Source organism: Canis lupus, chromosome 7 (assembly GCF_011100685.1).
Source record: "Canis lupus familiaris isolate Mischka breed German Shepherd chromosome 7, alternate assembly UU_Cfam_GSD_1.0, whole genome shotgun sequence".
In the NCBI taxonomy this organism is placed as follows: Eukaryota; Metazoa; Chordata; class Mammalia; order Carnivora; family Canidae; genus Canis; species Canis lupus.
Window position 1 is genome coordinate 43053995 of NC_049228.1, and position 25130 is coordinate 43079124.

The 25130-nt window shown below is 40.5% G+C and overlaps 1 protein-coding gene across 11 annotated transcripts in view; it reads left to right on the forward strand.

Annotated features, from left to right (window-relative positions):
• The first annotated feature begins 668 nt into the window (after window positions 1–668).
• NUP210L (nucleoporin 210 like) overlaps window positions 669–25130 on the forward strand; it is an 81097-nt gene continuing 56635 nt past the window's right edge. For 2 of the 11 annotated variants that reach the window (XM_038543274.1, XM_038543270.1), the window contains exons 1-10: window positions 691–1203; window positions 2275–2411; window positions 11675–11806; window positions 12720–12813; window positions 13745–13895; window positions 15011–15143; window positions 15827–15985; window positions 20751–20819; window positions 21891–21997; window positions 22816–22956. In XM_038543274.1, the coding sequence (XP_038399202.1) occupies window positions 1004–1203; window positions 2275–2411; window positions 11675–11806; window positions 12720–12813; window positions 13745–13895; window positions 15011–15143; window positions 15827–15985; window positions 20751–20819; window positions 21891–21997; window positions 22816–22956 (1323 nt within the window). In that variant the 5' untranslated portion in view covers window positions 691–1003. Of the gene's footprint in view, window positions 1204–2274; window positions 2412–11674; window positions 11807–12719; window positions 12814–13744; window positions 13896–15010; window positions 15144–15826; window positions 15986–20750; window positions 20820–21890; window positions 21998–22815; window positions 22957–25130 lie in introns of all 11 variants that reach the window. The other 9 variants (XR_005362396.1, XR_005362395.1, XR_005362394.1 and 6 more) reach the window with 9 other exon arrangements.

A 25130-nucleotide genomic window follows, 5' to 3' on the forward strand; every position in this document is an offset into this window, starting at 1 on the left:
TTTTCTCCACAGGAACTATGAAATTTGAGTGAAAAATCAGATCTTTGTGGGTGGTAGCAACAGGATTTAAAGAGAGCATATGCTTTGAAAGCTGTCCGAAATTGGGTTCCAAAGTCAGCTCGGAGATTCTTAACTTGTATGTCCTGATATAAACAATTTCGATCTTCCATCTGTAAAAAAAAAGACAATATGTATGAGCAGGGTAAATGTAAATACTCGAGCTGGTAGCTATGTGCCAGGCTTCTTATGAGTTACTTGATTCAGTGCTGGCACGTTCAGGGTAGGCTGTGCTTTTCCCTTCAGCACGGTGTTCATTCTTGTGCAGTGTGGCCTTGTGAGGCTCAGGGCTCTGAACTGGCCTGGATAGCCTGCGACACCGATCACATGGCCCAGGATCGCCTCTGAACGGATAGTCCGCCAGCTGTTCCGAGAAAACCACTTAATTGAGCCTGAGGGCCTCTCGGGTCTGTGGAGGCGGGCAGTGCGTGATGGAGACACTGGCAACTCTTGCACTCTGGCCTGGGAGCCCGGCACCACGCAGGTCCTTGGCACAGTGCAGCTGTTGATACCAGGCCTAGGGTGCTGGGGGCCGAGGGGCTGTGGGTCGGGGGCCTGGAGAGCGGGGTGGGAGAAGCCTGGGGGTGCTCGCCGTTTGCAGGCGCGGACCAGTGTGGATGGGGAAACTGAGAATGTTTGTTTGTGGCTAGTAGCCGAACACAAGGTAGGCAGCAGAAGTTAAACTGGGAGGAGTCCGCACCACTCAGACGTTTTGCTGCTTTACCATTAAAGAAAAGTCGCCCAAGACGTCGGGACCTCGGAGCAACGGGCTCCCTTCGCGCCTCCAGCGGCCGTCGCAGCCTTGCCAAGCGCTCCCTGGAGGAACTCCCACAATTCCCAGCCAGGCGGAGGGACCGCCCCCTGTGACGTCGTGCCCGCGGACTGGCCGGCGTTGGGGTCGGGCCTCAGCCGCAGGCGAGCGGGAACTGCAGACCCAGTGGTCGCCATGACTGGCTCGGGGACCTCGCGGCACCGACGTGTCCAGCCGTTTGTCGGCTGGCCAGCACCTGGCATCCTGCTGCTGCTTCAGAGCCTGCTTGGGACCCTGGCCAGCAAACTCAACGTGCCGCAGGTGTTGCTCCCCTTCGGCCGGGAGCCAGGCCGCGTGCCCTTCCTGCTGGAGGCGCAGCGGGGCTGCTACACCTGGTGAGGGGTGGGGGGCCCCGAGGCTTTGCGCCCCGGTGGTCCCGCCAGGGTGGACGGGCTGCCTTCGACGAGGACCGCAGCCCACAGGGGCCTTTGTTGTGGGGTGCTGCTGGAGCGGGAGGTGGGCCACGCATGGCCTGAGGGCACATCGCTGCGGGCCGGGGGTCTCGGGGCAGGGCTGGCGTCCCCACCGACCCACCGAACTTGGCCTGGTGGGTTGAGCTTCCGCTTCTCGGAGCGAGGCGAGGCCCCAACACGGTGAAGCGGGGAGACTCGCCTCTCGCTTCGGGTGGAGAGGAGGCCTGCCTGGGGGCGGTATAGGGGGGCTGCCTCAGCTCCGGGGGAAGTGGGCGCCGCCGCCCCGCACCCCCGGATTGCTCTTTCCCCTTTCCTGAGGGGCAGTAAGGCTGGTGTGGAGCGTGAGGACTTCACCCCCGCCCTGCGGAAGGGTGAGGGCATCGGTTTCCAGGATGACCCCGGTCGGGCTGATGCACAGAACCTCAGCCTCCAAAGCCAAAACACTTTTTTTTTTTTTTTTTAACTTTTAAAGATTTTATTTATTTGAGAGAGGGAGTGAGGGAGGGGGCAGGGAGCCAGATGTGGGGCTCAGTCCCTGACCCAAGCCACCGAGGCGTCCCAAAACATTAACTTTAAAATTGTGTTTTGAGTTGGACTCACACCTTGTAATTTAGGCAGTTTTTCTGTCTTAACAGCCCAGTTTTAAGATTGGACAAAACTCATTTCTCGGGGTATGTCATAGAAATCTATGTCTCGTTATTGAAAACATCAGTCTTGTTTTTACAAACTGAGGGAAGAATGGAACAATCTTATTTTAAATATTGAGAGAGGAATATAATACTTGTGTAACATTGCTGAAGTGGTCATTGGGAAAAGGTTGTGATCAGTCTCTGAAATCTTGGTCTCAGCATGGATTCTACTAAATTTAAGGAATATCATTTAAATATACCTGGTAACATGTAACACGGAAACACTAAGAATCTGTGTTCTGCTAAAAGTTAATTTTAACCCACATTCTTATTTCAGACTCTTTTAAGTTTTTTATTTTGGCAGGCATTCCACCCATCATGACGCAGTAACTGTTGAGCCTTTATATGAAAATGGCACCTTATGTTCCCAAAAAGCTGTGCTCATTGCTGAATCTACCCAACCGATTCGCCTAAGCAGTATTATTCTTGCTCGAGAGATAGGTATGTTGAGAGAAAACATTATGAAATCTTTCATCCAGAGTAGAATAATCTGATACCTTTTATGCATGAATAATATGAACAGTGTTGGCTCAAATGATAAGTAGAAAAGAGCATTCTGCAGAATAACCCTAATTGTGGCATCCTATTCTGTGACTTTATCTGTATCTGTGTCTATATCTCTATATATCTAGTACCTGGCATAGTAGCAGATACAGAGTGAAAACCCTGGTTGTTTGAATCATTGAAGAAAGAAAGGAATTCTTTATTGGAACTAGCTTAGGTGTTAAGGTCTGAAGTGGGTCTTGAGTAAGGCAAAATGTACTATAGAAGCTAGTACTTCTCAGTGTGGTTTGTGAACCTATGTCATCAGCATCATCGATATCACCTGGAGTCTTAGAAATGTAAATCCTTGGGACACCTGGCTCAGTTGATGGAGCACATAACTATTTATCCCTGGGTTGTGAGTTTGAGCCCCACACTGGATTTAGAGATTACTTAAAAATAAAATCTTGGAAGGAAAAGAATGCACTCGGTGACTTTTCCAAGTTGTTGGCTATGTGGGTTGGGGTAGCCTGAGTCAGGGGTCCTGTGCCAAGATGCTTTAAAGCCTTGTTAAAAATGTCTGGGTCCCCATGAGGCCTTACTGTACCCAGATTTACCAGGAGATTTGGGTAGGAATGGAGTTAATGGGCTTCTTTTATAAAACCAGGATTGCTAAAACAAAACAAAACAAACAAAAAACCCAGGATTGCTGATAAAAGAAGTAAAACTATGAAAGCTTCGAGTCCTGCACCTGCTCATACTCATCATCAACCACCTTTTTTTTTTTTTTTTTTTTATCATCAACCACCTTTACTTAGGGTACACATCAGATGGAATGTCATTCTGTCAGAGCAAGCTCTGTTGGATGGGAACAGGGATCATTGCTGTACACTTATAGATGTGTCGTTTCCTTTGTGGCATGAATAAATGTAACTGAGATGCAAGAAGAAAGAAAGGAAATGTAAATTCTCAGGCCCCATCTCAGTTCTGCTGAATTAGAATCTCAGGAGTGGACCCAGGGAATTAAAAAGCTCTCAGTGATTCTCATGCATACTAAAATTTGGGAAGCACAGCACCAGTCTATTTTAGATCAGAGCAGCAAGAGAAATGCTATTTGTATCCCAAACCAGAGCAAGGCTTTTTCTATCCCAGAGTTTCTGGCACTTCATTGCTACATTGATAGGCCAGAAATATCTGTATGATATACCTATACTGTACGTTATTAAATATGTTATTAAACAGAAGTTCACGTTTTTTGGTATGCCGTATTTCACGTGATTGAAGACCCATCTAGTATAAAGCTGGGTTTTTTGTGTGTTTTTTTTTAAAGATTTTACTTATTCATGGGAGACAGAGTCAGAGACATAGGCAGAGGGAGAAGGAGGCTCCACGCAGGGAGCCCAACGTGGGACTCGATCCTGGGTCTCCAGGATCATGCCCTGGGCTGAAGGCGGTGTTAACCCACTGAGCCACCTGGGCTGCCCAAGCTGGGTTTTTTTTTTTTTTTTTTTAAGATTTATTTATTCATGAGAGATAGAGGGGGGCAGAGGGAGAAGCAGGCTCCCTGTAGGGAGCTCGATGCGGGACTCGATCCCAGATCCCAGGATCATGACCTGGGACCTAAGGCAGGCGCCCGACCGCTGAGCCACCCAGGCATCCCTAAAGCTGTTTTGTTTTATTTTTTTTTTAAATGTACATTAAGAAAAACATACCCAAAAAAAAAAAAAGAAAAAAAAAAAGAAAAACATAGCCAATTAGACTATGCTTTTCTTCACTTAGAATTTCTACTTTGTACCTACAGAAGAACCGTGACTTAATTAGATGGTTATTTTTTATTATGCTTCACTCTCATGCCTAATAAGAGGGAAAATATAAATAAAATGGTTAAGATATTTTTTTAAGATTTCATTTATTTATTCCAGGTGCCCCTGTTAAGGTATTTCTAAAACTACTACCTTAGTGTTTCTCTCTCAGATGAAACGCTGTTTCACTGGGAATCATCAATGTCTCTGTTTATCCACAATATCTTCCTCTGTGCCATCAAGACTGTTAGAAGTGCAGTATTCTTAAAAGAATCAATTGAGGGCAGACCAGGTGGCTCAGTGGTTTAGTGCTGCCTTCAGCCTGGGGCCTAATCCTGGAGACCCAGGATTGAGTCCCATGTCAGGCTCCCTGTGTGGAGCCTGCTGCTTCTTCTGCCTGTGTCTCTGCCTCTGTGTGTGTGTGTGTGTGTGTGTGTGTGTGTGTGTGTCTCATAAATAAATAAATAAAATCTTAAAAGAAAAAAAAGAATCAATTGAGGGATGCCTGGGTTGAGCATCTGCCTTCGGCTCAGGGTGTGTGATCCCAGAGTCCCAGGATCAAGTCCCATATTGGGCTTCCTTCATGGAGCCTGCTTCTCCCTCTGCCTATGTCTCAGCCTCTCTGTGTGTGTCTCTCATGAATACATAAATAAGATATTAAAAAAAAAAATCAGTTGAGGTGCCTGGGTGGCTCAGTTAAGTATCTGCCTTCAGCTCACATCATGATCCCAGGGTCCTGAGATGGAGTCCCATGTTAGGCTCCTTGCTCAGTGGGGAGCCTGCTTTTTCCCTCCCTCTGCCTTTTGTTCCCCTGCATGTCTCTCTGTCAAATAAATAAATACAATCTTAAAAAAAAAATTAAGACCATCAACACCTAAAAGCTGGGGCACCTGACTGCCTCATTGGAAGAGCATGCAACTTTAAGATTTTATTTATTTTTTAAATATTTCATTTATTAATGACAGACAGAGAGAGGCAGGCTCCCCACAGTGAGCCTGATGTGGGACTCAATCCAAGGGTTCCCAGGCTCACACCCTGAGCCCAAGGCAGATGCTCAACCACTGAACAGCCACCCTAGTGTCCCAAGATTTTATTTTTAAGTGATCTCTGTACCCAAAGTGGGGCTCTAACTCCCAACTCTGAATCAAGAGTCACATGCTCCCACTGACTGACCCAGCCAATTGCTCCAGGAGTGTGTAACTCTATCTCAGGTTGTGAGTTCTAGCCCCATATTGGGTGTAGAGATTACTTAAATAAGTAAAACTTTTTAAAAAGCCTGAAAGCTATAATATTGGGCTATTTTTTTAAAGATTTATTTATTTATTTATTCATTCATTCATGAGAGACACAGAGAGAGAGGCAGAGACACAGGCAGAGGGAGAAGCAGGCTCCATGCAGGGAGCCCGACGTGGGACTTGATCCCGGGTCCCCAGGATCATGCCCTGGGCTGCAGGCAGTGCTAAACCGTTGCACCACCAGGGCTTCCCTAATATTGGTCTCTTAAGTTAGCTTTGCAACCATATGAAAGTGGTCTTTTTTTTTTTTTTTTTTCTAGTTATGGAAAAGTGCCTGGCACATCTGAGTTACTACCCTTCCCACCCCATCTCTTTAACCATTGGATTCCCAGGGGATTAAAGAGTGTGCCACTATTGGCCACCAGATTTTCTTCCTACTACTAATACCCATTCTACGAGTTTTGATGCTGGCCCTTTTAATGTTCTCACAAATGAGATCGGTGACAACTATGTCATGACTGTGGCCAGGCTGACAGCAATTTTAAGAACCATCAGTTATAAGACAAAAATCTCAATTTTAATAGAGATGTTAAAATATCAAAAAGTAACTTAGAATCAGTGAAATATGGTATAAGAACTCTCAAAGATAAGAATCTTTGAGGAATATATCATACAGGGCAGCTACAATAGTCTACCAAGGTCAGAAAAGAATTGTTTCGTCACATAAGCCATTTTTTAATGTAATTGCTCCTCACTACATGAATTCATTCTGATACCAAAAGATTTGTTTACACAGTTGCTAGGAAAAATGCCAAATCTGGCTCTCAGTTTAATTTCAAAGTTAAGTATCTTTTAAATCAGCTTTCCTGGACACCTGGGTGGCTCAGTGGTTGAGTGTCTGCCTTCAGCTCGGGGCGTGATCCCAGGATGTGGGATAAAGTCCCACATTGGGCTTCTTGCGAGAGCCTGCTTTTTCCTTTGCCTGTGTCTCTGCCTCTCTTTCTGTGTGTCTCTCATGAATAAATAAAATCTTTTAAAAAATCAATCAGCTTTCCCAATTTTGCTAGACTCTCAATGATAAATGCCTGTTTCAGTGTCAGTTTCAGTGTCCTACCAGGTACATTCTCATCTGAGTAGAAAAGAGCACTCTGATGCAGGAAGTGGGAGAGGGAGAGGACATTGTGAAAGGGAAGTATATGCTTAAGAGAGATTGTTCATTCATTTGACAATATATTTATTGAAATGCCTACTAACTGTAAGGTGTCTGTGAAGATAGATTTAAGCACTCCATTGGTGTTAAAGTGCTTAGAATTTTGTTTGTGATATTTTTTTATGACACTAGTAAAGCAAATTAGTGCCTATGATAGATGACAGAGGTGATAGACTGAAGGGGGCTTGTTTTATTTGGTAGGTGTGCTGGATTTCTTTCTTTCTTTTTTTTTTTTTTAAGATTTTATTTATTTATTCATGAGAGACAGAGAGAAGTGAGGCATAGGTAGAGGTTAAAGCAGACTCCCTGCAGGGAGCTTGATGTGGGATTTGATCCCAGGATTCCGGGATCATGACCTGAGCCTAAGGCAGATGCTCAACCACTGAGCTACCCAGGCATACTGCTAGGTTATTTTTTCATGAGAAACAGAGAGAGGCAGAGACACAGGCAGAGGGAGAAGCAGGCTCCATGTAGGGAGCCCAACGTGGGACTTGATCCCAGGTCTCCAGGATCACGCCCTGGGCTGAAGGCAGCGCTAAACCGCTGAGCCACCCAGGCTGCCCTGATTTTTGTTTTGTTTTGACTAGGTGTTACTTCATTGGGTAAAACCTTCAAAGAATATAGAAGGTTATATAATGAAAAGCCTCTAATTTCATTTCTCCAAGAGGCAGCCACTTTTTTGTATCCGTGCCCTTTTAGGTAAAGGACAGTGGAGGAGTCTGGAGATGAAGGCATGATTTTAGCTCACATGGAGGATGAAGAAAGTATTTGGATAACTGGATGATTTTGGTGTGGAGAGAGAGGTATATAGGGCAATCCGTACTTTTTTTGTGGTGGCCTCAGCGTTTTATTGATGTTCCATAAGTACTCACTGGTTGATGAGGTGCTATGGTGGATTATAATTACATAATACAAGAGAAGTTGATTTGGAAGCTAAGATAAATATGAGAATCAGGGAAGGCAGGAAATATTTGCCATTTTTGCTCCCTCTTTTTTACTACTAGCTCTGCATCCCTTTGGTTCTTACAATACTGGCATCATTCTTTTATTTTTTTTCTTCTTCCTTATTCATTTCCCTGGATCAACTCTCCTATTTCATTTTTTTTCTTTCTTTATAACCTTAGTCCTGGGCAGCCCGGGTGGCTCAGTGGTTTAGCGCCGCCTTCAGCCCAGGGCGTGATCCTGGAGACCCAGGATCGAGTCCCACATCAGGCTCCCTGCATGGAGCCTGCTTTTCCCTCTGCCTGTGTCTCTGCCTCTTTTTCTCTCTGTGTCTCTCATGAATAAATAAATAAAATCTTTAAAAAAATAAAATAAAAATCTAATCTTAGTCCTGTGTAGACCTAAAGTATACCTGAAGTAATGTGGACATGTAGATAAGAATATTGATTGTATTATTTAATAAAGTTATTCATTTTTATTTTTAAAAGAGATAAGTTGGAGGGCGCCTGGGTGCCTCAGTTGGTTAAATATCTGATGCATAATTTTGGCTCAGGTCATGAGCTCAGGGCTGTGAGATCCAGCTGTCAGGCCCTGCACTGGGTGTGGAACCTGCTTAAGATTCTGTCTCCCTTTGCCCCTCCCCCTGCCTCTTCCTGACCAAAAAAAAAAAAAAAGAGAGAGAGAGAAAAGAAAGGAAAAAAATAATGAATAAATAAAATATTTAAAAAAAATTTAAAGTTGGAGGTATGATATTTCTCTTAATCACTCTAAATTTACCTATAATTCATACAAGGTAATTTTTCTTCTTTATACTCAATGGCCATGTATTAAAAAGCTTATTGCTCTTGTAGTCAGATGGGTAGTCATTGCATGCACAAGGGTTTTCATATTTTTTATGTAAGGTTACAGCTACTTCTTTCCTACCATTGCCCTATGTATTTCTCCATAGAAGAAAAGTATTTTTTTTAAAGATTTTATTTATTCATGAGAGATACACAGAGAGGCAGACACACAGGCAAAGGGAGAAGCAGGCTCCCTCTGGGGAGCCTGATGTGGGACTCAATCCTGGGACAAGGACCATGTCCTGAGCTGAAGGCAGATGCTCAACCACTGAGCCACCCAGGCGTCCCAGAAAAAAAGTATTTAATTTCCCATTTAATTACTATTAGATTATCCAGTGCCTGATTATCTAGTGTATTTTATCTAGGGTCACCCTTCCTTCCTTTGCCGTCCTTGGAATACTTCCTTAATAGTATGTTTTACCAGCAGATCCCGTGAGATTTCAGCTTCTCTTGGTTCTTTTTTTTTTTTTTTTTTTTTAAGATTTTATTTATTTATTCATGAGAGGGACACAGAGAGAGAGAGAGGCAGAGACAACAGGCAGAGGAAGAAGCAGGCTCTATGCAGGGAGCCCGACGTGGGACTCCACTCTGGTCCCCAGGATCACGCCCTGGGCCGAAGGCAGGAGCTCAACCGCTGAGCCACTACCCAGTCGTCCCATTAAGTAAAAGAATAATCAAGTAAATTTTTAATACTTTTTTTTAAAAAAAGATTTTATTTATTTGAGCGAGGGAAAGAGAATGAGCAGCGGGGAGGGGAGAGGAAGAGGGAGAAGCAGACTGCCAAATGAGCAGAGAGCCCAATGCAAGACTAGATTTCAGGACCTCAAGATCATGACCTGAGCCGAAGGCAGATGCTTAACTGACTGAGCCACCCAGGCACCCTCAAATGAATTAAAACATTCTCTTTTAAAATAATTTTAGATTTACAGAAGTCATGCAAAGATAATACAGAGTTCCTATTTACTCTTCACTCAATTTTCATTTAATGTTCCACTAATAACCTTTTTCTGTTCTAGGACTTAATTCAAAATACCACATTACTAAACTATGTTGTTGTGTTTCCTTCATCTTCTGTGACTTATGACGGTTTCTCAATCTTTGTCTTTCATGACCTTGACACTTCTAAAGAGGACTGGTCAAGTATTTTGTAGAATGGCTTTCAGTTTGGGTTTGTCTGATGTTCCTCATGATTAGGTTGGTTTATAGATTTTTAGGAAGAAAACCACAGAAGTGAAGAGCCCTTTCCAATGCATTGTCAGGAGGTACATATCAACATGATTTATCACTAGTGACATTAAGCTTGATCACTTAGTTAAAGGTAGTATCTGTCAGATTTCTCCACTCTAAAGTTTCCATATACTGTTCGTTAAAAATTATCACTAAATTCAGCCCACACTCAAAGGAAGAGAAATTAAGCTTCACCTCCTAAACGAAGGAGTGTCAAAGAATTTGTGGATGTTATTAAAATCACTACAGTAACTAATAAATATTTGAGGGAGATGCTTTGCTATATCTTGTTTCTCTTCAAAGTTTCACCCGCTGGGGATCCCTGGGTGGCTCAGCGGTTTAGCGCCTGCCTTTGGCCCAGAGCGCAATCCTGGAGTCCTGGGATCGAGTCCCACGTCGGGCTCCTGGCATGGAGCCTGCTTCTCTCTCCTCCTGTGTCTCTGCCTCTCTATGTTTATCATAAATAAATAAATAAATCTTTGAAAAAAAAAACAAAGTTTCACCCTCTAATTTTAGCATTTATCTATGAATCTAGCCTGTCACAGTTATTACTGTGGAGTTCTGATGGTGATTTTCTATTTCCCTCATTCTTTCCACACTTTAGTAGCATTCTTCTGTAAGGAAGATAACTTATATCTTACAAACACGTTCTCATTTATTTATTCATTCATTATTTATGTAAGTATCAACTCATGGATATTTTTGGTTTATAATCCAATATTTTCATAATTTATTTTCTTACTCCAGTTTTTCTAGCTTAGGCTATTGGGAACTTTCAGGTTGACTCCTGTGTCCTTTGGGCCTGCCCCATCTTAATTAAGTAATTAGTTGTAGCACTTCCTTACTTTTTAGCGCTATAAGATGATCCAGGCCCATCTTGTATTTTCCCCGCCCAGCCTGGTTCTTTTTGTTAAAGAACTATATTTAGAAACCAAGATCTGCCTGCTAGTGTGCCCGCTGCTCCTGTGGTATCACTGTTTCTAGGCCCTCTCAGCAGACCGTGCTAGGAAGTATATGTATATATACATCTGTATTTACTTTTTTTTTCTGTATTTACTTCTATACTTGTGTATATATTAATGTAAACATGAGATCATATTGATATCTTTGGTACTAATCTTGCACCACAGTGTAACTCCTTTCTTTGCTAGTAAGAAACCTGACACTGTATCTATAGTATATTTACTTATTTGTTGAACCCCAGTGTAATTCTAATTTCCGAATGATTAAGTCAGTTTCTGTGTTTTCTTGTGAAAGGAAGTATAGCTTTGCCTGAAATAGCATATTTTGTTGCTCCTTGACCTTTTATGAGGAGCACTTGCCTGTATTATCTGATTAATAATATTCTCCTTTGCTTTTCGTTTTTTTGTTGTTGTTGTTGTCGTTGTTTTGTTTTAAGATTTTATTTACTTATGAGAGAGAGAGGGGCAGAAGGAGAAGCAGGCTCCGTGTAGGTAGCCCGACACAGGACTCAATCCTGGGACTCTGGCATCACGCCCTGAGCTAAAGGCAGATGCTCAACCGCTGAGCCACCCAGGGGTCCCAATTTTTTTTTTTAAGTCATCTCTATACCCAGCAGGTGTCTCAAACTCACAACCCAAGATCAAAAGTTGCATGCTCCATTGATTGAGCCAGCCAGGCTCCCCTAAAATATATTCCGTTAAAGTGAATCCATTTACTTTTATTACTCATTATGTTAAGATTCTTACCTTTCTCATTTTTCCATGGGTGAATGAAAACATCACTATAGATCAGTGTTTGAGAATGCCTGGTCTGCTGTCTCTTATAAACTGAGGTTTTTGTATTTTGTCATTATGTTCCTTTCTTCCACAGGTTAAAAGCAACTGTTATACAACTGTTATAGCTTTCTTTTTTATAATATAGAATAAGTTTTTGAGTGTTTGAGACATTTATAGATTCATGATCTATTGAATTAAATTCTAAGTTTTTGGGTTCATCATAGTGACTGACCATGAACTGCGCTGTGATGTTAAGGTTGATGTGATAAACAGCATTGAAATTGTATCTCGAACCCGGGAACTCTATGTAGATGATTCACCACTGGAACTGATGGTGAGGGCATTGGATGCTGAAGGTAAAGGACTTTAAAGGATTCAACAAATTACCTAAAATAAAGTAGTAATCATTTGTGTTTAGCACTTGGAAAAAAAGCAACTTGAAAGATAAAAGTAGATTAGAAATAGCATTTATTTTTTTATATGAAGATAATGTACATGAAGGATTGATAATTAGGAGGATGTTTCAATGTATTAGCTACATATTTTCATAAGATCTTCCTGCTATATTCAATTATTGGCTATCTCAGAAGTTTTCTTAAATACCCAGATTCAGTCGCTGAGCTTCTGCTGATGGTCCCTAGATTAGCCCATAAGAACATTCATTTGGGATTTATTCCTAGCTCTGTTTTGATCAGTCCACCTTCTGTAGGCCAGGGGAATTATGTGTAAACCTGTGAAAAAATTTTATAATTTTATCTTTCTTGAGACTAATTTAAATTGCTTTTATTGTATTAATATGCAATATACTTAAAACATTTAAATTTATTGCCACTTTCTTTGTAAACTATTGTAAAGAATAATTTTTTAATCTGAAAAATGAACATTATTAGGAATATTCTGGAATCTAGTTTTATAAAAATTTTTGTTGAAGGGAGCAGGATTTAGGGATGCCTGTCAACCCTGAGGTAGACTGTACAGTGGCCTTTATGTAGAAAGGTACAGAAAGAGTAGCATAACTTTTGTCAGCCAGAGGTTAATCAGCTTGAGTCCTTTCTACATTCAGAAAGTTTGTGTAGCAATAGCACTTCAATTGTTTGTGTAGGTATCTTCCTGGTATTATGTGTTTTAAATTTGTTAATGGCAGTGTCTATTTGTTAATGAAAGAGGCCTAAATAAAATTTTCTAGTTAGATTTCTCTTTCTTGTTAAAGATACCTGAATATTTTTGAATATGTGATTTTGTCCTATCTACTTTTGGCTTGCTCTACAGGAAATACTTTTAGTAGTTTGGCAGGTATGATGTTTGAGTGGAGTGTCGCCCAGGATAACGAATCCGCAAGAGAAGAATTGTCTAGCAAAATTAGGTAACATTGAAACCAAACATAAACCATTTGACTTTGAAGGAGACATCTACCATTTGTATGGGTTTTGATAATGCTGCTGTCTGGACTTTTTTTTTAAGATTTAATTTATTTATTCATGAGAGACACACACACACACAGAGGCAGAGACATAGGCAGAGGGAGAAGCAGGCTCCATGCAGGGAGCCTGACGTGGGCCTCGATCCCAGGTCTCCAGGATCATGCCCTGGGCGGAAGGTGGTGCTAAACCTCTGAGCCACCCGGGCTGCCCTGTCTGGAATTTTTTGGAACCGATAACTTTACCAGGAGGAAATGTCTTTGATAAAATGACATATGGTGTGGGTGCAGATACTTTAGTGATCACTTAATTTGAACTACTGCATAAGAATTCATGAGCTCAGAAGTATATAAATTGTTTGAGCCAAGTGTATCTTCCAGCAGCTTTGTTGTTCACGCTATTTGCGCATGCTGGAATACAGTGAGTTGATGATAGTGTGAAATTTTGTCTTAATTCTTTTATTTTTTTTAAAGATTTATTTATTCATAGAGAGACACACAGAGAGAGACAGAGACACAGGCAGAGGGAAAAGCAGGCACCATGTTACAGAGAGCCTGACGTGGGACTTGATCCAGGGTCTCCAGGATCACACCCTGGGCTGCAGGCGGCGCTAACCGCTGCGCCACTGAGGCTGCCCAAATCTTGTCTTTAGTACTAAGATAGCTCTCAGACAGTCCCAAAATTGATTTTCACAACAGTTTTAGCCAGAGGCACACTAAGTACTTTTGTTCTAGCTAACCCTTATGGAAAACAAATTTTAAGACTTTTTACACTGTATAGACAGTGAAGAGACTATGTTTAAAGTCTCGTAGGGCCTTTTAGAAGATGACTCATTATTTGATTTCACTAGAAACAAACTTTATTTTGTTTCTTAAGGATTCTGAAATACTCCGAAGCAGAATATTCTCCACCAGTGTATATAGCTGAGATGGAAAAAGAAGAGAAACAAGGAGATATGATTTTGGTGTCTGGGATCAGAACTGGTGCTGCTGTTGTAAAAGTTCGAATTTATGAGCCATTCTATAAGGTAAAAAGTTTGTGCCATAAACATTCAAACTTTCATTTAAGGGCCTTGCCCATGGAAAATACTGTTCTTTATACTTATCTATAATAGAAGCCGTCTAACCTGATATGATTGGGGTCAGTAGTTGTTCATTTAATTGAAAAGTCATTTGAAGTAGGTAGACATTAAAAAAAAAACTTGTTTTCTGTAAGTGTTACTACCTAATTATAATTATACATACAACTGGTATTTCTCTTCCAGTGTGTAAGTGCAGTTAGTTCACCCGTCCCTTGGGGATAGGCCCAAAATATTTCTTTGGCCACGAGCTTATGGGTTAGAAACACGTATGCTCATGCTTGCACCTGTCACAGTTCCTACTTTCTTTTTCTTTTCATTTTTCATTTCATTTTATAGTCGAGTGAAAAATTAGACATGTGAAGCAATTTGAGTACATAATCCTGTATTTTTCAGGATTTTTCTCTAATTTTTTACATTTCTCACCTACACCTAACTGATAACAGTATATTTTAGCAGGTTACTTTTGACTTCTTTTCAAGACATTTAAATTTTTTATAGAAATAGCTCTGTTTTCACATTTGTGGCTTATTTTTTAAGGTAATTATAATTAAAAGTGCAAATGGCATAAATAGGTTTGGGAAAAATCAGTGTCTTTTGGTGAGTGTCTAATTCAAATGGCAAGGACACAGTGTGGATATCATAGAGAGCAGCCTCCCAGCCTTGTGTCAGGTCAGCCTTCACAATAATCAAGGTGTTCAACAAGTGTAGAGAGTACTTTCTGGAAAGTCAGTATGTTGGAGGCTGGCTAAATGAATTTCTGTGGTACCCCATAAAGTCTTCCCTTGTTTCATTTTAGCATATGTACCTATTTATTTACCAACTCTTCTGCTTTAGAAGTCTTGTCATTTTCTGTTCTTAGTTTAAGTGACTTAGAAAGTAGTTATTAAGATTCATGATCACTTTTTAAGGCTAACTGAAATTATGATTTGTGATTAGGAAAGCATTTTTAAATCTCTATAAGATATTTTAGAAGAGACTTACAAGAAGTAAACTTTTAACAAGGAAAATGTCCTTCAGGATTTTGCCTACGGAACCTAGTTTTTCTTTCCTTCTTCTTTTAGAAAGTGGCAGCAGCATTGATACGTCTGCTAGTTTTGGAGAATATATTTCTTATACCATCCCATGATATTTATCTCTTAGTTGGAGCATATATTAAATACCGAGTTGCAAAAATGGTGCAGGGAAGAATGACAGGTAAGGTGATTTATCTTTTCCTAAGACTAACATTTCCCAAATCCTTCCTGCTGACAGTAAGAGAAGCACCTCTTCTTTATGTATACAAATACTTCTTTGTGTTTTTAAACTTTGTGATAAAGTATTCTTTAATTGCTATACTTGAGATAATATTGGACTGAGATGGTCCCCATGTCTTGAACAGGCTAATGCTTAGCATCAGTGCCTGTAGGCATCTGAATTCTCTGTTAAAACAATAACCAAATATTTACTAGATTTTGTAGAGCAAGTGAGGAAACTTTATGAGAAGGGACTTGAATGATCTTTGCAAAAGTTGTTTCTTGAGAAACTCAATTTATTAACTGAAAATTTAACATTCTGTTGACCCTAGTAGTCCCATTGAGTTTATAAAGTGTGCGTTGGCTCCATTAGCATTACTCCTTACTTGGGATCCTTCCTATTTCTTTCAGTTCATTGGTTTTTAAGAATGCAAGAAAAACCAACAATAAACTCATATATAGTACCCCCACACACCTGCCAAAATGGCTACATGTTGAAATTCATCATAGTGGGAAAGAGAGTAGAAACAGATCATACTCTTATTTAGGCCTGCTTCCTGGTTTTCCTCTTATAATCCAACAATACATTGTTACCTCTTGCAGTGGCTGCTCTTGCTACACTTACGTACCTTTCATGTCTTATAGAGGTGGGATTTCCTCTGGAACACTACACACTGGAATTGCAAGACCCCAGAGCTGGATGTAATGGGTCTCTTTCTGGGAAAGTGGCTTTACTGGATGAGAAAACAGCCATGGTGACTGCTGTCCACCTGGGCCAAACTAACCTTGTCTTTGTCCATAAAAGTATCCTTTTCAAGTTTTAGCTGCCAATATATTTCATGAACATGCTAGTCATGTTACTTGATAAAGTAATTTGTTAAGATTATCCTTATTTTGATAGGTTTTATTTAACATGGAACTATAAATTATTATTGTCATAATTTCTAGCAAAGGGTAGATGGGGAAAAGAATAATTCAGACTTGGGGTCTGTTGACTCCAGTGCTTATTTGCAACCTCAGTTAAATTATAATTAGGAGATTGTGGAAAACAACTTGAAAAAATTTGTGTGAATTTTATTTAATATGTTCTTTCCCAGGACGCCTGGGTGGCTTGTGGTTGAGCATCTGCCTTTGACTCAGGGCATGATCCCAGTCCTGGGATCGAGTCCCACATCAGGCTCCCTGTGAGGAGCCTGCTTCTCTCTCTGCCTGTGTCTGTGCCTCTCTCTGTGTATCTGTCATGAATAATAAATAAGTAAAATCTTAAAAAAAATAATTTGTTCTTTCCCATTTCCACGTGAATAATTAAGAAAAGATGGTGTGGTATTGTCTGCAGTAGATGCTTAATTAATATTTGTTGAGTTGGGAGTAATTTTTATTTTACTTATTTAGTTTTAAAGAGTTTATTTACTTATATGATAGAGAATAAGAGAGAGAGCACAACTAGGCGGAGCAGCAGGCAGAAGAAGAGGGAGAACAGGTTCCCTGCTAAGCAGAGAGCCTGATGTGGGGCTTGATCTCAGGGCCTTGGGGATCATGACCCAAGCCAAAGGCAGACATTTAACTGACTCACCTACCCAGGCACCCCTGAGAGTAATTTTTAAAAATTCACTAAACATGCTCTGTAAGGACCAAAGAGAGATATTTAGAGCTCTGTTATAGTCAAAGAAAACAAAACAGAACAAAGACTTAAACCTTAGAAAATTGAAATGTTTGGACTCCATTTCTCAGTGTTTGATTTTGAAATATTTAGTATTTAGTATTTTTGGATATTTGAATCTGAAAGAAATTAATTCATTTAGCAAATATCTATGATATTCCTGCAATATGCTGAACATTGTTCTAAACTCTGGGGATGCGGACTGCTGTTGTTAGGAAAGTCTTCTCTGATAAGACACTGCCGCAGTGAGTCAGGCCGATACCTGGGGGTGGAGCTCTAGGAAGATGAAGTAGTGGTTGCCAAGATTGTGAAGCAGGAACGTATCTGACCTGTTTAAAAATGAGCACAAGGGATCCCTGGGTGGCGCAGCGGTTTGGCGCCTGCCTTTGGCCCAGGGCGCGATCCTGGAGACCCGGGATCGAGTCCCACATCGGGCTCCTGGTGCATGGAGCCTGTTTTCCCTCTGCCTGTGTCTCTGCGCCTCTCTCTCTCTCTGTGACTATCATAAATAAATAAAAAAATTAAAAAAAAAATAAAATAAAATAAAAATAAAAATGAGCACAGGAGGCTCTGAGGCTTAAGTGCCAAGAATCAGGGGAAGAAAGTAGAAGTGGTGGCAGAGCAGGGGAGGGATGAAGTCATGTAGCACCCAGTAGGCTGGAAAAGACAGTATTTCTTGTATAATCGTGTTAGTTAGTTAGCTGTTATAGTACTCGTCTAAAACATAGTAAGGAGGGTTTTGGTCCAGAGTTGTTCTATAGTCATTGTAAGGTGCATAGGATATTGGTCGTCAGATACAATAGTAGCTACAAAACAAACTAAGTTATTTAATATTTGAGCCCCAGCTGAAGGTCAGGGAACTCTCCAAATTCCCCAGGCAGATTTTTTAAAAATATTTTTTATTTTATTTATTCATGAGAGAGAGAGAGAGAAAGAGAGAGAGAAAGGCACAGACATGTGCAATGGGAGAAGCAGGCTCCATGCAGGGAGCCCAATGTGGGACTTGATCCCAGGACTCCAGGATCACGCCATGAGTCGAAGGCACACGCTTAATCGTTGAGCCACCCAGGTGTCCCTTCCCAGGCAGATTTAGATGGACTTTGTTGTGTTTTTTATTTATTCCAAAGTAGTAGATATTAAAATATATTTATTTATATGCCTTCCTTGAGAATATAGATAATGACTATTCGTAATTTCTTCAGTGTGGGGTAACTGCTGGCACTGTTCAGACTGGATAGAGAACAAGAGAAACAGCAGGTTTAAGGGAAAAGAAAACTAGATTAGTTTTTCACAAATTAACTTGAAGTACCTGTGGGAAAGGCATGCCAGCAGATATTTATTTTTATTTTTAAATTTTTATTATTTTTTAAGATTTTATTTGAGGGACGCCTGGGTGACTCAATGGTTGAGCGTCTGCTTTTGGCTCAAGGTGTGATCCCAGATGTGGAGATCGGGTCCTGTGTCGGGCTCCCTGCATGGAGCCTGCTTCTCCCTCTGCCTGTGTCTCTGCCTCTCTCTCTCTCTCTCTCTCTCTCTCTGTGTGTGTCTCTCATGAATAAACAAACAAAAATCCTTAATAAAAAAATTAAAAAATAAAAATAAATTTAAAGACTTATTTAAAAAAAAATTATTTGAGACAGAGAGTGCCCGAGAAAGCACAAGGTCAGGGGAGGGTCAGAGGGAGCAGGAGAAGCAGGCTCCCCACTGAGCAGGGAGCCCAACTGGGATTCAATCCCAGGACCCCGGGATCATGACCCGAGCCAAAGGGAGATGTGTTACCAAGTAAGCCACCCAGGTGTCCTCAGCAGATATTTTTATTATGCATCTGAAGGAGAAAGATTCAGGATAAAGATAGATACTTGAGAGTTATCAGTTTATAGATAGGTGATAGTTGAATGGTTACTGTTAACAAAAATCACTTAGGGAGAGTATATAGAGTGAGAGGAGAAGAGGACCAAAGACTATAATGCCAGCTTTTAAGGTTCATATGGAAAAAGAGAAATTCTCTTTTTTTTTTTTTTTTTTTTCAAGATTTTATTTTATTGGGACGCCTGGGTAGCTTAGTGGTTGAACATCTGCCTTTGGCTCAGGGCGTGATCCTGGATTCTCAGGATCCAGTCCCACATCGGGTTCCCTGCATAGAGCCCACTTCTCTCTCTGCCTCTGTCTTTCTCTCTCTCTCTCTCACGAATAAATAAATAAAATCTTAAAAAAAATATTATTTATTTATTTGAGAGAGACAGAGAGAGAGAAAACAAGCAGGAGGGAAGGGCAGAGGGAGAGGGAGAAAATCTTTTTTTTTTTTTTTTTTAAGATTTTATTCATGGAGACACAGAGAGAGGCAGAGACACAGGCAGAGGGAGAAGCAGGCTCCATTCAGGGAGCTCCATGCGGGACTTGATCCTGGGTCTCCAGGATCACACCCTGGCTGTAGGCGGCACTAAACCACTTCGCCACCAGGGCTGCCTGAGGGAAAGAATCTTAAGTAGACCTGGCTGAGTGCGGAGCCCATGTGGCAGGGCTCTTGTCTCACAACCCTGAAGTCACAACCTGAGCTGAGATCAAGAGTTGGTCGCTTAACCAACTGAGCCACCCAGGTACCCCAAGACATGAGAACTTTTTAAAGATAAAACAGACTTGAATGTAAGGTAAACAGAAAGATGGGGAAAGGAGGGTCAGTTGATGGAACAAGGCTTCTGAAGGGCAAAAGAAAATGAGATTCAAAACAGGTGGAAAGGATAAGGAGGAAGGTCTCTTACTCTGACAGAGGATTAATGAATTCGCTTAGAGATCTATCAAGATCTGTTTCTACCTCTGTAAAATGGAGGGAATGTTGTATCTCTGAATTTATTTGTAGCTCTTATATTTTATGAATGTTACATTAGAGTACATATCAGAACCAAACCTAGATTGGCACAGAGGTGTCTGTACAGTCTTTAATGACTAGATAAAAGTAATCTTTAATTGACATATAAACTATATGTGTATCAATATCTCATTTGGAATATTGAGACAGTTTTAAAGTTTGATCACTCCAGTGGATTAAATAATATCTTCCATTATCACAATGGATGATGTAGTGATAAATTGTAATCTAACACATGACTGAATTACTACAACTCCTAAATTAATGTACTTTGAATGAATATTTTCTGTTCAGTCATCTCAGTTATCTATTTCTTCTTTTTATATATATATATTTTTACTTTTTATATATATATTTTTATATATTCTAAGCCTTTGGATACACTATTTTAGAGATGGAAGTATATTCGTACTTAGATTCTGTATAGGACAAAAACAATAAATTAAAAAAAACAATAAATTTGTATTTTTGCTAGAATTTAACTGCAGAGATGGGGGTAGTATGGTATAAGTAAGTAGGAGTATCTTTCATGGTAAAGAGAAAACATTTTGGTAATAATATTTACCATAGATAATGGAAAGTCAGCTCATGAATTTTATAACTGTCTACAAAGCCGGAGGCAAATTGCTGGGCTGGATGGTAAGTCATGGCCCTCCCTCCTCTTCATTACCATATTCATTTCAACAGCCAGAGTGATGCCACTTTGTCCTGCTTTCCATAATGCTCCCCTTATGTAAGAATTTACTTACAGAAAGGGTTCTATAGCTAAATGAATACTGAAACCATGGAGCACGATCTTTTTTCAATCATTCCATTCTCCTTAAATTTGAAATTCAAGAGTACCTGATTCCTGTTATGATGGAGTCAGTCCCTCAGACTTTTCTCAGAAGTGTACACACTTAAGTTTTTGGTTTCCAAAGGATAATAAAAGATAAGATTTTTGTTTGTTTCTGTTTGTGCATTTATTATTTTTTTCTTTGGTAACTCACATTTCTCTTTTTACTCAACTCTGGTTCATGTAACTTCCTTAAACAAAAGTTAAGATGTACATATGCGATCTGTGTCTGGACTCCCAAATTGCACCATATATGTCGTAGAGCCTGGATTTTTAGGTATATATATATATACATATATATATATATATATATATATATATTTTTTTTTTTAGAGGTTGGGGGAGAGGAAGGGCAGAGAGACAGAGAGAGAGAGGAGAGAGAGGCTTAAGCAGACTTCACGCCTAGTGTGGAGCCTCACTTGGCGCTCAATCCACAACCCTGAGATCATGACTTGAGCTGAAATCAATTTGGTCACCCAACTGACCAAACCACCCAGGCGCCCTTGGATTTTTAGGTATTTTTAGATCATGATTTTCAGAAAGCTGAATAGCTTAAACTATTTCATTAAAATGAGTGCATTAGAAACTAGAGTGCTTCTTGAACCTTCAAATTTAACCTTCCTTTGACATGTTTTCTCGCATTGTTGTGATTATACGCAGTTTGCAGGAGTGAAACCTCTTGAAACAGATTGTGGAAAAAATATGAAGATCTATGTGATGCAATGTTGGGTTAGAAAGAGACGTTATACAAAGAAAAAAGAATACTAATGTCCTTAGGTCATATGAAATTAGTTTGACTGAAAGAAGCCAGAATCTCACACATTAGGAGTGAGCAAAATTCTCGCAAATAAATAAAATCTTTAAATAAAAAATTAAAAGGGACGCCTGGGTGACTCAGTGGTTGAGTGTCTGCCTTCGGCTTAGGGCTTGATCCTTGGGTCCTGGGATCGAGTCCCACATAGGGCTCCCTGCAAGGAGCCTGCTTCTCCCTCTGCCTATGTCTCTGCCTCTCTCTCTTTCTCTCTTTCTCTCTCTCTCTCTGTCTCTCATGAATAAATAAAATCTTTAAAAAATATTTTTTTAAAAGGAATGAGCAAAACTGTGGTTTGTTTTGTATACAGATGTGAGAGTGTTTCTTTATACCTGAGATGAACTAAGTTAAGCCAGTATATTTAGAATCCCAAATTATTCAATTTGATGGAGGAAACTAAAAGGTCAACTTTGGAAACCATCTCCATCTGTTAGCAAGTTTTGCTCATTCAATAGTTTTTATAAATTTGTATTTTATAACTCATTGTAGAAAATTCTTGGCCTCTTCTGATATTTTTGTTTCTTGATTTGTGTACAGGTTTCACAGTTCAACCTGGAGACCGCTGGAGTCTAGAGGTGGGACAGGTGTATGTCATTACAGTAGAAGTGTTTGATAAAAGCAGTACAAAGGTCTATATTTCAGATGTGAGTGTCTCGTATTTTCCTAGCCCCGTATATGGATAACTTCTTGAAGGGCTTCTCTCTGGCTAGAAAGGCTTTTTTTATTTTGTTTCCAGATTTTATTAAATTTAATACTTTATTATGGTTATTAAATAGTTCTGTCCATGAGGAAAACTAAACCAGAAGTAAGATATATAGTTTGGTCAGAATAATAGAAAAGAGTTGAAGAGAAGGCCAAAACACTTGGGAGGGTGTCTCATTCTAGAACTCCCTCAGAGCTGGCCACCTCTCTGTGGCAGTGTTAAGAGCAGTGGAGGGCAGCCCCAGTGGTGCAGCGGTTTGGCGCCGCCTGCAGCCTGGGGTGTGATCCTGGAGACCCGGGATCGAGTCCCGCGTCGGGCTCCCTGCATGAAGCCTGCTTCTCCCTCTGTCTGTGTCTCTGCCCCTCTCTCTCTGTGTCTATGAATAAATAAATAAAATCTTAAAAAAAAAAAGAGCAGTGGAGCCTCAAGAGTAACAGTGCTTCACTAACTCTCTCTAGCACTCTTCTGGGTTTTCTTCCCTGAAAAATGTCAACTTATGGAATGGCAAAAATTATAACAAAATTTATATAAACATAGACTCTGTTTCTGCTTACTTGCCATTAATGGATCTTTCAAGTACTATTTTAAAATTATATCTTTCCAACTTAGAATTTCCATGAGGAGAGCAAAGGTTTTGTTTTTATTTATCCCCAGAGTGCATAGCTATACTTTTTATTTTTTAAAATGCTTTCAGATTACGATGACTTTAGGGGGAAAAAAATCTTCTCAGTTTTGTGTTGCTGTTGGGCTGATTTTCAGAATCTCAGGATTATGTGCCAGTTCCTAAGGGAGTACTTTGAAGAGCAGCTAACTACTGTGAATGGATCTTACCATGTAGTAAAAGCTGTGAAGAGTGGTGTCGTGGTGATAAATGCATCCCTGACTTCCATCATTTACCAGGTAGGAATTCAAAGGCTCAAAACATTTGAATCCCAAGAACACTGATGAAGCTTGGCTGACTTCTTGATTTGTGAGCAGATACATGGCATATTTCACCTTTATCTTTCATAAAAAAGATTTTTTTTCACTTTTATCAGTGATAAACAGATACATTTGGTATCTGATAAACAGTACATTTGGTAGTTAATACCTGTACAGATTTTCTTTTGCAATCTTTGTTATTGCTCATGCCTGCATTTGTGGTCATTGTGTATATATACACCATTAGAGGCTCCTTTAAAAAATTATTTCATGTGTACATTTCCATGTGTTGTCAGGCTTACAAAGAGTACTTTCTAGTCTGATAATCCAAAAGGTTAATATATCTATTTATCTATTTTTTAAAGATTGTATTTATTTACTCATGAGAGACATAGAGAGAGGCAAACACATAGGCAGAGGGAGAAGCAGGCTCCCTGCGAGGAGTCCAATGCAGGACTTGATGCCAGGACCCCAGGATTACAACCTGAGCCACCCAGGTGTCCCAGATTTTACTTATTTGAGAGACAGAGAGAGAGGAGGGGAGTAGCAGAGGGAGAAGGAGAGACAGTCTTAAGCAGACTCTGCACTGAGCGACAAGCCCAACATAGGGCTCAATTTCAAAACCCTGAGATCAGGACCTTAGCTAAAACCTAGAGTCAGATGCTTAACCAACTGTGACACCCAGGCACCTGCATGTACAGGTTTTTGTATGAACATGTTTTCAGTTCTCTTGAGAATATACCTAAGAGTGGAATTGCTAACATTATATAATTTGACTTTTTGAGGATCTGCCAGACTGTTTTCATAGTAATTGAATATTTTACATTTCTACCAGCAGTGTACAAGGGCTCCAGTTTCTCCACATCTTTGCCAACACTTGTTCTTTTCAGTTTTCTTTTATTTTTTTTTTAAGATTTTACTTATCATGAGAGACATGGGGGGAGAGAGAGAGAGAGAGAATGAGGCAGGCAGAAGCAGAAGCAGAGGGAGAAACCGGCTCCATGCAGGGTGTCTGATGTGGGACTTGATCCCGGGTCTCCAGGATCAGGCCCTGGGCTGAAGGTGGCGCTAAACCGCTGAGTCACCCATGCTGCCCTCCGTTTTCTTTTAAAATTTTTATTACAAACATCCTAAAGTGGTATCTCATTGAGATTTTGAGTTGCATTTCCCTAATGACTAATGATTTTGACCATCTTTTCATGTTCTTATTGGCCATATGTATTTCCTTTGGAGAAATATCTATTCAAGATCTTTGCTGGGACACCTGGGTGGCTCAGTCCATTGAGTGTCTGCCTTCAGCTCAGGTCATGCTCAGGGTCCTGGGATGGAGCTCCGTGTCAGGCTCCCTGCTCAGCGAGGAGTCTGCTTCTCCCTCTACCTCTGCCCCTCCCCCTGCTCGTGCTCTCTCTCTCTCTGTGTCTCAAATAAATAAGTAAAATCTTAAAAAAAAAATCTTTGCCCATTTTTTAATTTAGTTTGATTGTCTATTTGTTGTTGAGTTGTAAGAGTTCTTTATATATTCTGGATACTAGACCCTTATCAGAGATACAATTTATGAATATTTTCTCCCATTCTATAGGTTATGTTTTCACTTTTTTTTTTACATTTTTAAAATATTCTAAGTAATCTGTAAACCCAAAGTGAAGTTCAAACCTTCAAACCCTGAGATCATGAGTTGCACACTCTACCAACTGAGCCAGCCAGGCACTACACTTATCATTTTCTTGATACACTCCTTTTTTTTTTTTAAGATTTTATTCATTTATTCATGAGAGACACAGAGAGAGAGAGAGAGGCAGAGACACAGGCAGAGGGAGAAGCAGGCTCCATGCAGGGAGCCTGACGTGGGACTTGATCCCATGTCTCCAGGATCAGGCCCTGGACTGAAGGTGGCGCTAAACCGCTGAGCCACCCAGGCTGCCCAATGATACACTCCTTTGATGGACAAGTTTTTAGCTTTCTTTTTTTCCTCCCACAAGATTCTGTTTATTTATTTGGGGGAGAGAGAGCAGAAGCAGGGGGAATGGTAAAGAGAGAGGGAGAAGCAGAATCCTCACTGAGCAGGAAGCCCAGTGCAGGGCTTATGTGAGCCAAAGGCAGATGCTTAACCAACTGAGCCACCCAAATGCTCCGGTTCTTTTCTTTTTCAGATT